The 13,356-nt window shown below is 43.1% G+C and overlaps 2 protein-coding genes across 3 annotated transcripts; both read left to right on the top strand.

Annotated features, from left to right (window-relative positions):
- The first annotated feature begins 3,072 nt into the window (after positions 1-3,072).
- On the top strand, positions 3,073-6,084 carry rpl34 (ribosomal protein L34). Of its 2 annotated transcripts, none has more exons than XM_060035619.1 (5): positions 3,073-3,161; positions 3,605-3,676; positions 4,086-4,185; positions 5,338-5,441; positions 5,960-6,084. In XM_060035619.1, exons 2-5 carry the CDS (start codon positions 3,612-3,614, stop codon positions 6,042-6,044), a joined length of 354 nt encoding a protein of 117 aa, XP_059891602.1. In that variant the 5' UTR covers positions 3,073-3,161; positions 3,605-3,611; the 3' UTR covers positions 6,045-6,084. The 2 variants fall into 2 exon arrangements, with proteins under 2 accessions (XP_059891602.1, XP_059891603.1); XM_060035620.1 differs by having other exon boundaries at positions 3,145-3,272.
- Positions 6,085-7,416: 1,332 nt separating this feature from the next.
- ostc (oligosaccharyltransferase complex subunit) lies at positions 7,417-10,052 on the top strand. The gene is made up of 4 exons (XM_060035617.1): positions 7,417-7,647; positions 8,075-8,168; positions 8,803-9,000; positions 9,490-10,052. The coding sequence occupies exons 1-4, from the start codon at positions 7,509-7,511 to the stop codon at positions 9,506-9,508; spliced, it is 450 nt and encodes a 149-aa protein (XP_059891600.1). The 5' UTR covers positions 7,417-7,508; the 3' UTR covers positions 9,509-10,052.
- The last annotated feature ends 3,304 nt before the right edge of the window (positions 10,053-13,356 follow it).

Raw genomic sequence — 13,356 nt, 5'->3', positions numbered from 1 at the left:
TGCTATTGGCCGAAAAGCATTTGGTACCTGCATGGATCTTAACATATGCATGGCGATACGCACACACGCACACGTGCACACGCACACTCGCACACACGCACACACACACACACACACACACACACACACACACACACACACACACACACACACACACACACACACACACACACACACACACACACACACACACACACACACACACACACACACACACACACACACACACACACACACACACACACATACATACACACAATGCCTGGATGACCCTTCCTCATTTCAACACAAGGTTTCGACTGAGCATGCAGTTAGACAACACCGTTTACATACTTCAATATGGACAATAATTTAGTTATGGACGCGTCCTAAGTATTGTACAGTACGCAGTATAAGCAGGATTATCGACTCAGATGTCAAATTAGGGACACACTACGTTCGGCTTGTGTCTGCGATTAGCCGCTGAACTCTGCTGCGCCCACATGACATAAGTCCCAATAAAATTCTACATGTCCATACTACACAAAGTAAAGGGATTTGATCTACCTAGGTCACGAGCTTAGCAGAGGTAGAAATCTCATCAACCTTCGCCGGCTAAGACCTCAACACACTCAATCTGTGTTGAAACCGACGCTTGGTAACGGTCAAGCAGGTCAATTTGTTATCATATTTATTTTATTGCTGTTCCAAGTCTCTTGTGTCTCACATCAGATGAATCCACACTAGTAGCACACAGGGCACAAACACTCTGACAGAGCTTGACCTTTGACCTTGAATCAAACCGATTGGCTCGGACCAATTTTTTTTCTCAAAATGTCCAGAGACCCCCTATGGGTTGAAATGTAAAACGGCCCCGAGCGGTGATGATGTGCGAGCATGTGGCAGTGGCTTTGGTGGTCTTACTTCGTACATGTGCGTTTGATAGCGTGCGTGTATCAAATATTTCCCCAGCTGGTGTCTGTGTCATTGAGAAGCGTGATGGAAGGGGAGGAGCACGTTGATACAGGATATGCGCAGCATTATAAGGTTAATCCCTGTGTCACCGGGACCCATGCAGATGGGCTGACCTGCAGAGATGGAGGAGGGGGGAGTTTGTGCTGGGGGGGAAGGGATCAAGCGGTGCAGGGAAAAAACGATCCGGCTTGAAGGAGGAGAAGGGGTCAAAAATCGCATCCAAATATAAATGAAGACCCCCCCCCCCAACTTAAAAAAGGGAACAATAAAAAAATAAGGGGGGGGCTGGGGAAAGGGAGTTAAAAATTGTTTCCTGCTGTGATGTCATTAGGGAAGCAAAAGCAGAAGTGTAATCCTATTTTAATCGCAGTGGATTTATTAAACAGGAGCAGCAGGTTTAAATCTTGGCAGATTACACGAAAGACCCAAGGAGTTGTGGAGAGGGGGGCTGGAGAAGCTTGCATAATCAAGTGCACTTAAGGTGATATGGTCCTATATCTTCCCCCAGTCAGAGCCAGTGGCTGCCGCCCGCAGACAGAGAGTAATGGCGTCCTTAAGATGCTAAGAGGAAAGACCCACTTGTTTTTTTTTGTTTCTTTTTCATGTATTTCATGGCCTCGGACATGAGCTGATGCATCTCTTTGATTGCGTGTTTTTTTCGTGTGTGCGTGTGTTTTCTCATCAATGTGTATGCGTGTGTGCATTAATGCATGCATGCGTGCCCCACGTCGTCGCTTTTTGTGTGCACGTGCCTCTTTTCATTATTTTTACTTCCTCATGCAGCAAATGCTCTTCACTCCGTCTCAAATAGATGACCTTGCACCTCGGGCCGCTGCCATGCATTCAGAGGCAAGAGCCCACTGGGTATTATCAAAGAATCAAAACAGCCTCTTGTTTAACTGCTGTGCACGAGGATTCGGTCATCTCTAGGGACAGCCGTAATGACAACGTTACATAACCGCTGAGCCAAGCATATTCTACACCTCTGAGAAGGTATGCATTCATAATGAGCTGCAGGGTTCTGACTGTCACGACATACACATCCAACGGGCCCGCCTCAAAGACACAGTATGACACAAGAGTTCTGGCCGGAGTGGCAAAGACGGCAAACTGTTCCTCGGGAAAAGCATGCCAATCTCACCATCTGTTGGATGAGGTTGGCAACCACCGGTCTTGTGTGTGACACAGCACTTCTTTGATTGGGAGCCATCTTGGACCACTCTCTTGTTTACCCTTATGCTGACCCGTGACCTCTCCTCTCACCGTTGCCAAACGCACGTTGAATGCTTAGTGGGTGGATTTTTTTTAAATTGCTATCGATAGGAAGCGGTCATGCTATTTATGTGTGCAGGTTTACAGGCTGCATATAATTACTTATGTATAGGATCCACTTCTTGGATGCTTGGCATGATGGGATGGAAGGTGGATTTTAATGACTAACTTATATCACATTTGACACACCTTCAACAATTGCATTTATATCAGGTATATTTTTGTGTGCTGAAGGTTTTGCTATCTTCTTATCTTCTTTACAAAACATGGATTACAATAAATAATAAAATATTAAAATACAATGAATGCACAGGAACAACCCTATAAATTATATCGGAAATAGAACAAGATACATGGAAAGACTGGCCTCTCTTTAACATCCAGTCTTTTCCTGGTCTCATCCATTGTGAGACCAGGAATTGTACTCAACTGCAAACAAAGTACACAAATGCTGGGAATTCAGTTTGTGCTAAATGTGATTTTGACCGTGAGCCAAATCCATAGCACATTAACTCTAATTCAGAATGTACTTCATTGGCAGTGTAGAAATCCATACCAGAGTCAGTCCTGGGTGAATAGTGAGGCCCTGCCGGAAAAGCTGGTAAAGATACCATCTAGAGGACAGTTCATGTAGTTGCAGTATCTTGAAGACTATTCTAAATTCAAATTTGAGTTCAAATGTTTGGCTCTAAAGTTCCCAGTTGGCAACTTTGAATTCAAAATAATTTTCCAATTTTCCACGAATAACATTAATACATTATTCATCATATTTAGGTCCACCGTCCATGACATAGGTTAGAAAATGTCTCGCTCTCTACCGGCAATACCTATTCATAACCACTAGGGGCAGTATAGCGTACACTGGGCCCGTACGGAGGACTTTAACTTTGACACCGCTGCGATCTTCCTTCCTCTTCCGGTTACCAACATAGCAGGTATGGAGCATTATCTTTACTCCTATAAATGCACCACTGAAATCCAACGAAATCCGTCCTACAAAATACAAATATCATCTTGTTCTGTGTTGTGTACGACTGCAGAACAAGGTTGTGTGCCATATATATCGATATTATTTTCCGATGTGTTTGTAAACGACATGTTTTAACCCCGGTTCTCTGCTCCGTGAAAAAGCCGCTTGCGACCCGTTAGTCAAGTTTCGGGCTACTGGAGCACATTTCCCCTCCTTAAACCGTGTACTTATTCTCTAGTATCGGCTGTATATGAGTGTTTCGTGTGGAAATAGGTTAGGTAAATGTGAAAGTTGAGCGGCTAATATGCTACTCGGTCTGTAGTGCATACAGGGTAACTGGAAGCGCGTCCCCACACTGCCTGTTGATGATGCATGTCTGCCTCCATTGTAATGTTGTTGTGCTCTTAGGTTCAACATGGTCCAACGCCTGACCTACCGTCGTAGGTTGTCCTACAACACTGCCTCCAACAAGACCAGACTGTGAGTACCACCCCCACACCTCCATCCATAGTGCACCCGTCGCCTCTCCACGTTGGGACGCGCCTCCATCCTGGAGCTGAAGAGATACCTGCAGCTCAAGGGAGGGCGGTCTCAACGTGGAGGTTGCCGACGGCCCTCCATAATATCAATTACTTTTATTACGTATTATCGTCCGGTATACAAGAGTAAAATTATTATGCTTGGTTCCTCAACAGCCTCCTAACGGCAACAATACAATATTAACTAATGAGGTGTATTGTACAGTGTTCAAGTGGTAGTGCTACCAGCCAGTTTATTTGAATGCAAAATTGCACTTCTACTTCCGTCCTGGAGCTGCAAGGCATCTTCTGAATCTGATTGACCTGTCGTGCATCATTGATTTGACTGAGCTGTATGTTCTGCCCTGCAGTTCCCGGACACCTGGTAACCGCGTTGTGTACCTGTACACCAAGAAAGTCGGCAAAGCCCCCAAGTCGGCATGCGGTATCTGCCCAGGGAGACTGCGCGGAGTAAGTCCCACAAACACACGTTGAGACGACTGGGAAGTTCATTACAACCATGTTATCCAGGCACTTTGTTGAATAGACTCGTCTGTTGGAACGTGTGAATATATATATATATATATATATCGCTCATTCACTATGTTGTACGCTAAACTGGGGGTATAAGATGGAAGGATGTTGCAGAGTAAGTTAACTACTTGACTTCATTACGAAGTAGTCAATTCCACCCTTATCGTTTAGATTTAGTGCATTTATCAAGACGCTTTTGGCCAGAGCGACTTAGAAAAAGTACAATTGTCAGAAGAAAAACAATATATCGTTGTCTGTGCGGTAAGGATGTTCATAGAACCAAGCGCTAACAATTGTTTGGTTAACCAATTCCCCATACACAACAAAGATAGCTAGGATAAGATGCTACACAATACTGAGTTCTATTATTACTTTTTTAAGTGAAGTAATGCCATGTTCTCCATCAAACACCCCTTAGATGGTTAGGTTAGTTGTAATGTTTGATCTGAGATGCTCCAGGTGTTTCTGCGTTCGTAGCCAAGCATGTGGATGGTTTCCTTGGTGCATACAGGGGTGTCCAGGATCTTCAAACAAGATTCCTTGTGTGTTTACTTGAACCCTTTTACGATTACTTGAACCCTTCATTTGACATCCTGCATCAGGGACTTTATACACAGTTGTATAGGGAGGTTTGGTTAATTCCTCATAATTTATTTGGGCTTAAATCTCCTGGTTTTCTATGCTAAGAAAACAACGGGGGCATGGTGATATGTAGTGCATGTTGTAGTGTTGTTTTTTTTGTTTTGAATACCCGAAACTTAACATCGCAGTGTTTTGTTGTTCCTAAAATGTCTGGCTCTCTGGTTCAGACTTAAGCTTCAGTGCAGAACGCAGATGTTGGTTGTCATTCATTTCATCCTATAATGCTTTATGAGCAGGCTTAATGTTGTGGAAATGGGAAGTTTCAAACTATCTTGGCACCATTTAAATGGAAATGGTGAACAATAAAATAACGCCAATCCGCACTGTGCTTAAATACTCAATCAGCAAACAGAAATACTCTGGAGTTGTGTTTTGGAGCGCTTCCAATCAGGCAATATAAAATGACAAGAAACCCGTTTCTAATCAGATGTATTTTCTGTTGTGCAGATCCGTGCTGTTAGACCTCAGGTTCTGATGAGGCTCTCAAAGACTAAGAAGCACGTCAGCAGAGCGTACGGTGGCTCCATGTGCGCCAAGTGCGTCCGTGACAGGTAGGTCTCGTCCACACGCCCGTCATAAGAACACCACGCAACAAGCATACAAAAGCCCGACCGATTAATCAGTTGGCCCATTTTTTTCTATTTTTATCGGACGATATTGGCATATCAGTTAAAACTATCGTTGTATGTGTTTGATGATATGAAAACTTAAGAGGTTTTGTTAATGTCCTCACCTCTTAATAAGTCCTCTACTGTGGTGGTTGAACCGCTAAACGGAGGTTCATTAACATTATCATGACAACATGATGCGTTGGCCCGAAGCAATGCTGGAGGGTGTGCAGTAAATGCAGAGGGACCTGCTAAACCCCCAAGATACCGCGATATATTTATCTACTAAAGCAGTGTCTATATTTGGAATGTCGGTAGAGGTCTTTTACTCCATCACATCGGAACCTGTCCGTCTCTAAAGAATACTTCATAAACATACTTATAACAGACTTGAGCCTAATGCATGTGTGGCTAGTTGTGTGTTAATAATGTGATTTTTAACTTTTTCTTGTGTTTATTAGGATCAAGCGTGCTTTCCTGATTGAGGAGCAGAAGATCGTTGTCAAGGTCCTCAAGGCACAGGCACAGAGCCAGAAGGCCAAGTAGATGTATTTGTATTGCTTCAATAAAAGAAATGGGGGGAAAATGATTTGTTTATAGACTTTTCTTTAATCACTGGAGGGCACATGTGGAATTCTTAGTTTCCCGTCAAGTTAAAGCGTATTTTGCCAACCTTTGTCCCCACATATTGAGATCACTTGTGTACGTTTATTGTGTTCTAAATGAAAGTTAATCTACAAAACCAAAATAAATTCTATGGGAGAAAAAAGTCAGACTAAAATAATATAGTATTGGGTGACCTGGATAGTTAAAAATGGTTAATGAAGTTGACTCTTTGTTAAGACTTAACTTCTCCACGCCACTCTGACGTGGTTGACTTCGGCTACTCTACATTAACTAAAGGTTTAAACTGGGTAGTAGGATGGGACAATTACCTCTGTTTGTTGGGTATGCAGAATAAACAAGGATATACTTTTGCTTGGTTTGCACCAAACAACCATCCCAAATTGTTTCTAATGTCTAAGTATAAACTCTAAAGGACATTATTCTGGGCCACGATTAACTATGCATTAATATAGCCTAGGTTCTAAATGCATCAACATGTTCAGTATCGTATTGGCCATAACCAAGAATAGAGAAAGTGAATGACTTGGATCTCTTCTAACTTATGTTCTACAGAACATTTGTAGTTGCAGAATTAGTGCTTGTAAGAATATCATTAAAATGTACAGTGATGGAAGACATTTAGGCAACGCATGTATGCACCATTGGACGCCGATCCATTTTACGGATTTCATGAATTATTTCACAAATGGGCAGCGTGAAATAGTTGGAACATGAAGGTGCTTCACATATTGGAACATGAATGCTGTTTATACGAGTCGCATGAATAAGGCGTCATCCCTTCCTGTCCTTACCAGACGTATACAAACTCAACAAATTGAGGTATGAATGATATTTACACATATCGTATTTGTAAAATACATGAATTATATTAAACCAATAATATATAGGTTAAAGGTTTTACGGAAAAGGGAGCTGTTTACACGAGTCGCAAGAATACGGCATCGCTTCCTGTCCGCGTACACAAAATAAAGTAAAGGCACGAATGATATTAATGTAGTGTTTACACGTGTCATCTATATTTGGTAAAATAAATTGACATCAATTATATTTAACCCATAGTTGAATATATCGGTTAAAGGCTACACGGCTGTTTACACGAGTCGCATGGATAATGCGTCATCGCTTCCTTTTCTTACGGTTGTATGAAAAACATTAAACGTATGAATGATTTTAACGTACCATGTACACATATATTATATAACAGATTTCGTAAAATAAATAATGTACAAAATGTAAATTGTACGCATAGTATCAATATCAGTAGACGCTATACCGGAAGAGGGTGCAGCGCTTCCGGTCCACGTCAGCACCGCCGCTGAGTGCAGAGCCGATTCATCACAGCCAGCAGCTCATCATCACACTGGACTGATATCACACATAGCGATGGAGACGATATACGGCTTACCCTTCGCCGTGCTGGAATGTCCGAACATCAAGCTAAAGAAGCCGTCATGGCTGCACATGCCGTCCGCGATGACGGTCTACGCCATCGTCATTGTGTCCTACTTTCTCATCACTGGAGGTGAATGCTATCCGCATGCTAAGCTAATGCTCATACACACACACCCACACCGATCTTAGTGTTAATTCCTTTTGGATGACTGATGGATCTGAGGACTGAGGATCGTGCATGTTTTCCGTGCAAGAGGTGGTTATTCGTGACTCCGTGGCTGTAGATCAGGATTAGTGAGTTTCATTGGTGGTTTGTTGATTTGAAAGCTCAATGTGTTATTACAACACAGTCTGCACACACAATTGTGTGACGTTGACTTGCATGCACAGGTTCTAACTCATAGTCGTCAATTTCTAAGTTTCATATCGTAAACAGTGCAGACCTAGCCGAAGTTATACGCCGTCTAATTCCTTGCATCATGTCTTCAATGCCCTGTTTGCTTCTCGTTCTGAATCGGAAAGCTTTAATAAGTCTGTTTTGTCACCTTCCCTTGCAGGCATCATATATGACGTCATCGTGGAGCCTCCAAGTGTCGGTTCCATGACTGACGAGCACGGCCACCAGCGGCCGGTGGCTTTCCTGGCATACCGGTAATGGACGCAAAGCAAATACACTCACATACACACACCTCCAACACGTTCACACACAAGCACACGCACCACCACGTACACACGCACACACACACACACCACCACGTACTCACACACACACACACACACCACCACGTACTCACACACGTCACACACACACACACACCACCACGTACTCACACACACACACACACACCACCACGTACTCACACACACACACACACACACACACACACACCACCACGTACTCACACACACACACACACACACACACCACCACGTACACACACACACACACACACACACACACACACACACACACACACACACACACACACACACACACACACACACACACACACACACACACACACACACACACACACACACACACACACACACACACACACACACACACACACACACACACCACGTACTCACACACTCTGCACCCAAAGTCACACTTTCACACTCTGCACCCAAAATCACACCTTCACACTCGCCTACACATTCACCGCACGTCTGGTCCAACTCACACACTCACCTCCGCCCATTTACCAGGCTCCTGATCGACTGCTCAACAGAATTTGCTCCGGTGATTCATTGTTGTGTGGGTTTCATGGTCTTTGCACAGAGTGAACGGCCAGTACATCATGGAGGGCCTGGCCTCCAGTTTCCTCTTCACCATGGGGGGCTTGGGCTTCATCATCCTGGACCGCTCCAACGCGCCCAACATCCCCAAGCTCAACCGCTTCCTGCTGCTCTTCATCGGCTTCGTCAGCGTGCTGCTCAGCTTCTTCATGGCCCGCGTGTTCATGCGCATGAAGCTGCCGTGAGTTAACCCTCTGTGTTGTGTGTTGGTCTTTGCGGTGTCTTTGTCTTGTGTGTTTGTCTTTGTCTTGTGTGTTTGTCTTTGTCTTGTGTGTTTGTCTTTGCTGTGTGTGTTCATCTTTGTCTTGTGTGTTTGTCTTTGTCTTGTGTGTTTGTCTTTGCTGTGTGTGTTTCTCTTTGCTGTGTGTGTTCGTCTTTGTCTTGTGTGTCATTTTTTGTTGCAATGATGCATTCTTGGTCCTTATACAGTCCATCCTAATGGGTGCATGCTGCATATTTGGAATAATTAAAGTTTTGGACATGGTTCAATGTTTTATCTTCGCAACATCATAAGCATATGTTATAGTATGTAGTTCATGTGTCTTTTTAGGTCAAGTTTATCTTCTGGCGCTTAAGAAAACTGTACACATTAGTCGAGACAAAGGAGACCAATGCACTCAAGGTTTATAGTAAGTCTGATAATAATTCTCCCTTTTGGTTGACTTTCCAGTGGTTACCTCATGGGTTAAGGCGCCAAACCGACCAGCACAGGGGAGAGAAGACGGTCGAATGGAGCAGTATCGCCTCGTTTGGCTCCCAAAGGTTACTCCTCCACTTTGATTGGACTTTCATGGATTCACCACACATTAAGTGAAAGCAAGCACTGACCTAGAACTAATACATGAATGTTCTGTCCAAGCGGTGTTTTCCCTATTGTTCAATTTACAATTGATTTGAAAATAAAACCAACATACCCACAAACTCAAAATAAAAAGTTTCACGTTTGCTGTATTGTCGCAGTAATTTACACACAATACATGCATACACACATACACATACATATGCACATACAGAATCCCAATGCATTGCACACAAAGCCAAATGAAAATGTGTACCTTTTTCAATATTACCAATGGGAACAACACTAAATTAGCTTCTTTCAATGTTAAAAAAATGAATTTTGAGAGGCAGACGAATTGTATGTTTTTGTAAACGCATCTGAAAGGCCTTTGCCCCCACACCTTTTGTGATTTCTTTTTTTGTATTGGAGGAAAATAAACAATGTTTCCTCGGTCTTGCTGTGGTTCTTCAGTCCTCCTCAGCCAATGATCTGACGCACGTACACAGTTCAACCCTTGTATTTGGAGCAGCCGTTTGTGATCAGTTGTGAACTTAGCCTTTTTATCCGCCCTTCATTTGACTGAAGTCGATTTCACCCCGATATTGAAGTCCTTCAATAGCTTGGCACCCACTATGGCACTGGTCAAAGGTCAGCCCTGAGAGACAAACACACTGGGTGACTCTGGGAGGAGCAGAGCATGCTGGGAAATGGAATACAGAGAAGCGTATCTCTATGAAACCATAGAGAAGTGGTGAGAAATGTATAATCCTTTATAAATGATTATTGAGATGATTCATACTATTATTTATAAGGTTTGTTAATGATTTACAATTTAATATGTTAGTTCTTTATGAACACCGAATATTGCTGCAGCTCATGTTTTGTTCAGCTTGCTAGAAAGCAATTGTTAAAGGGTTGATATTACCACCGGGCGTCAGTGTGATTAGCCATGACGAGGCTAAGCACACACACCTGGTGACATAATATCACCACTTCAATTCAAAGTCTTATTGGTCATGTTTGCAAAAATAACATTTTACATACAGTGAAATTACATAGAGTCATTCACTCTATGTATTTTTATGTGAGCTCATCTAAAGTAGGGACAATCTATGCCTAACTAAGAATTTAAAGATCACATTTAAAGCTGGAAAAACCTGAAGTACCATTGCAGCAGTACCGATACTCATAACTATTTGTATTCTTAAATTTTTTATTACATTACATTTATTTCACTGACGCTTTTATCAAAAGCAATGTCATAAACTCATTCAACATGAAGATATGACCCAACAAGTGCAAGAATCACGCAAGTACAAACATTTAATCAGTAAGCAGAGTTCTGAATTAATCAAACCAGTAAATTCAGTTATTTAAATGTTTTCTATTAAAAAAAATATTTTAGGGTAGCACATGTTTAGTTTGTGTCATTTCATTAGTTGGACAGTAGCCTATCAGGAACTTATCAGGAAAGGTGTGGTATAATGTCATATTCTGGTCAATATTTCGATTTTATTGATCATTATTTAGCCTTGTGAAATTAAGTCTTGTTCCTTTTTTCTTACAAGTTTTCTAATAATACGAGTCAAGAGATGTTCCTATTATAGGAGAAAGCCACTAATTGCCTAGCTCCTTGAGTTTGTTAATCTGCGTCACAATCACACACAGCTGCTCAGTTGGTAAAGCTGTTGGTGTTCTTTGGGTTGGTATAAGGATTATAATTTATGTTACTTTGTTGTATACAAAATACATCAGGTTTCAGAAGAGAGCGTGGTTGAAGAGACTTGAACCCATGTCTCCAGAATGAGGGTGACCTGCTCTAACAACTACACCACTGAGACACTTTTCGTTAAGTGGTTGGAGGTTATAATTGACATTCAATTTCACGCGACGTGAATCGTTAAGTCAATTATGAACTCTGATTAAGTCTGAACCAGTTGCTCAGTGGGGCAGTGGATAGAGCTGTATGAGTTCTGTTCTTGAGTCGTGAATATGACCTGGGTTCAAATCCTGTCAGGAACACTCACCTTGGATTGGAGTCTTTTTCCAACAATGTCATGTGTATTGTAGGGTCAACAATGAACTTTCTCCGTTTCTAAGTCGGTGTCTCTGTGGCGCAGGTGATAGAGCTGTTGAGGATCTGTTCTGGAGACACCGGTTCGATTCCTGCAATTGGGGGTTTTGTGAGAATCACTCTCTGGTGATTGGATGCGTGTGAATGACTGTCTCTGTGAATGGATGTGTCTGTGAATCAGTTAATTCACAGCCATCGATTCACACTGACAGTCATTGGGAATGAATGGGCGAGTGGGAATGACTGTCTGGGAGAGTGGATGACTGTGAATGAGTGCACTCATTCACAGCCATCCATTCCCACAGACAGTCATTCGAAATGAATGTGTGAGTGAATGGACCCAATCAGCAGAGAGTCGTTCCCATAAGACCCCCCCCCGTAGGAGTCAGACCGATGACTCCAGAACAGATCCTCAACAGCTCAAACACCGAGAGGAGGGGACGTTTTGATAAACGTTGCTCTGATAGTTTACCCAAAATGTTGTACTCCCACCTGGATTGCAGGTGGGAGGGTGTCTGTGTGTCCCAGGTGAGAGTGTGTCAGGTGGGAGTTGAACCCCGGTCTCCACGACTGTTACCCAACAGCTCTCTCACATGCGCCACCGAGACACTTACTATTGAGTGGTTGGAGGTTATAATTGACATTCAATTTCACGCGACATTGCTTCTTGTGAATTGTTCAGTCAATTATGAACTCCGATTGAGTCTGAACCAGTGGCTCAGCGGGGCAGTGGGTAGAGCTGCATGTGTTCGGTTCTTGAGTCGTGTATACGACCTGGGTTCAAATCCTGGCAGGAACACTCACCGTGGATTGGAGACTTTTTCCAACAATGTCATGTGTATTGTAGGGTCAACAATGAACTTTCTCCGTTTCTAAGTCGGTGTCTCTGTGGCGCAGGTGATAGAGCTGTTGAGGATCTGTTCTGGAGACGCCGGTTCGATTCCTGCAATTGGGGGTTTTGTGAGAATCACTCTCTGGTGATTGGATGCGTGTGAATGGATGTGTCTGTGAATCAGTTAATTCACAGCCATCGATTCACACTGACAGTCATTGGGAATGAATGGGTGAGTGGGAATGACTGTCTGGGAGAATGGATGACTGTGAATGAGTGCACTCATTCACAGCCATCCATTCCCACAGACAGTCATTCGAAATGATTGTGTGAGTGAATGGACCCAATCAGCAGAGAGTCGTTCCCATAAGACCCCCCCCCGTAGGAGTCAGACCGATGACTCCAGAACAGATCCTCAACAGCTCAAACACCCGGAGGGGACGTTTTGATAAAAGTTTCTCCTTTACTTTACTACAAAAATGTTGTACACCCACCTGGATTCCAGGTGAGAGTGTGTCAGGGAGATCCAGGTGAGAGTGTGTCAGGTGGGACTCGAACCCAGGTCTCCAGAACTGATATCCAACAGCTCTCTCACATGCGCCACCGAGACACTTACTATGACATGGTCGAAAGTTATAGTTGTCAATGACATTTTATGCATTTACATGTTTTCAAAATTGTAGTAGGATTCCAAGGTTTGTGCAGAAGTGGGTACTTGAACCCACGTCTCCAGAACAGATAACAAACAGCTCACTCACTTGCGCCACCAAGACACTGGGATTTGTTAAAGCTTATAAGTGAGATTACATTGAACAACATTGTTTCTAAAATCAATTGTGGCCACACAGGA

This window comes from Gadus macrocephalus, chromosome 17, assembly GCF_031168955.1.
Source record: "Gadus macrocephalus chromosome 17, ASM3116895v1".
Classification (NCBI taxonomy): Eukaryota; Metazoa; Chordata; class Actinopteri; order Gadiformes; family Gadidae; genus Gadus; species Gadus macrocephalus.
Note: the sequence above shows the minus strand (reverse complement) of the source record. Positions and strands in the feature narration are given on the sequence as shown.

Coding starts and splice junctions, on each gene's coding strand:
- ostc (XM_060035617.1), top strand. CDS start 7,509: ATGGAGACGATATACGGCTTACCCTTCGCCGTGCTGGAATGTCCGAAC. Junction 7,648..8,074: donor CTACTTTCTCATCACTGGAG/GTGAATGCTATC, acceptor CTTCCCTTGCAG/GCATCATATATGACGTCATC. Junction 8,169..8,802: donor GTGGCTTTCCTGGCATACCG/GTAATGGACGCA, acceptor GTCTTTGCACAG/AGTGAACGGCCAGTACATCA.
- rpl34 (XM_060035619.1), top strand. CDS start 3,612: ATGGTCCAACGCCTGACCTACCGTCGTAGGTTGTCCTACAACACTGCC. Junction 4,186..5,337: donor GCCCAGGGAGACTGCGCGGA/GTAAGTCCCACA, acceptor TCTGTTGTGCAG/ATCCGTGCTGTTAGACCTCA. Junction 5,442..5,959: donor GCCAAGTGCGTCCGTGACAG/GTAGGTCTCGTC, acceptor TGTGTTTATTAG/GATCAAGCGTGCTTTCCTGA.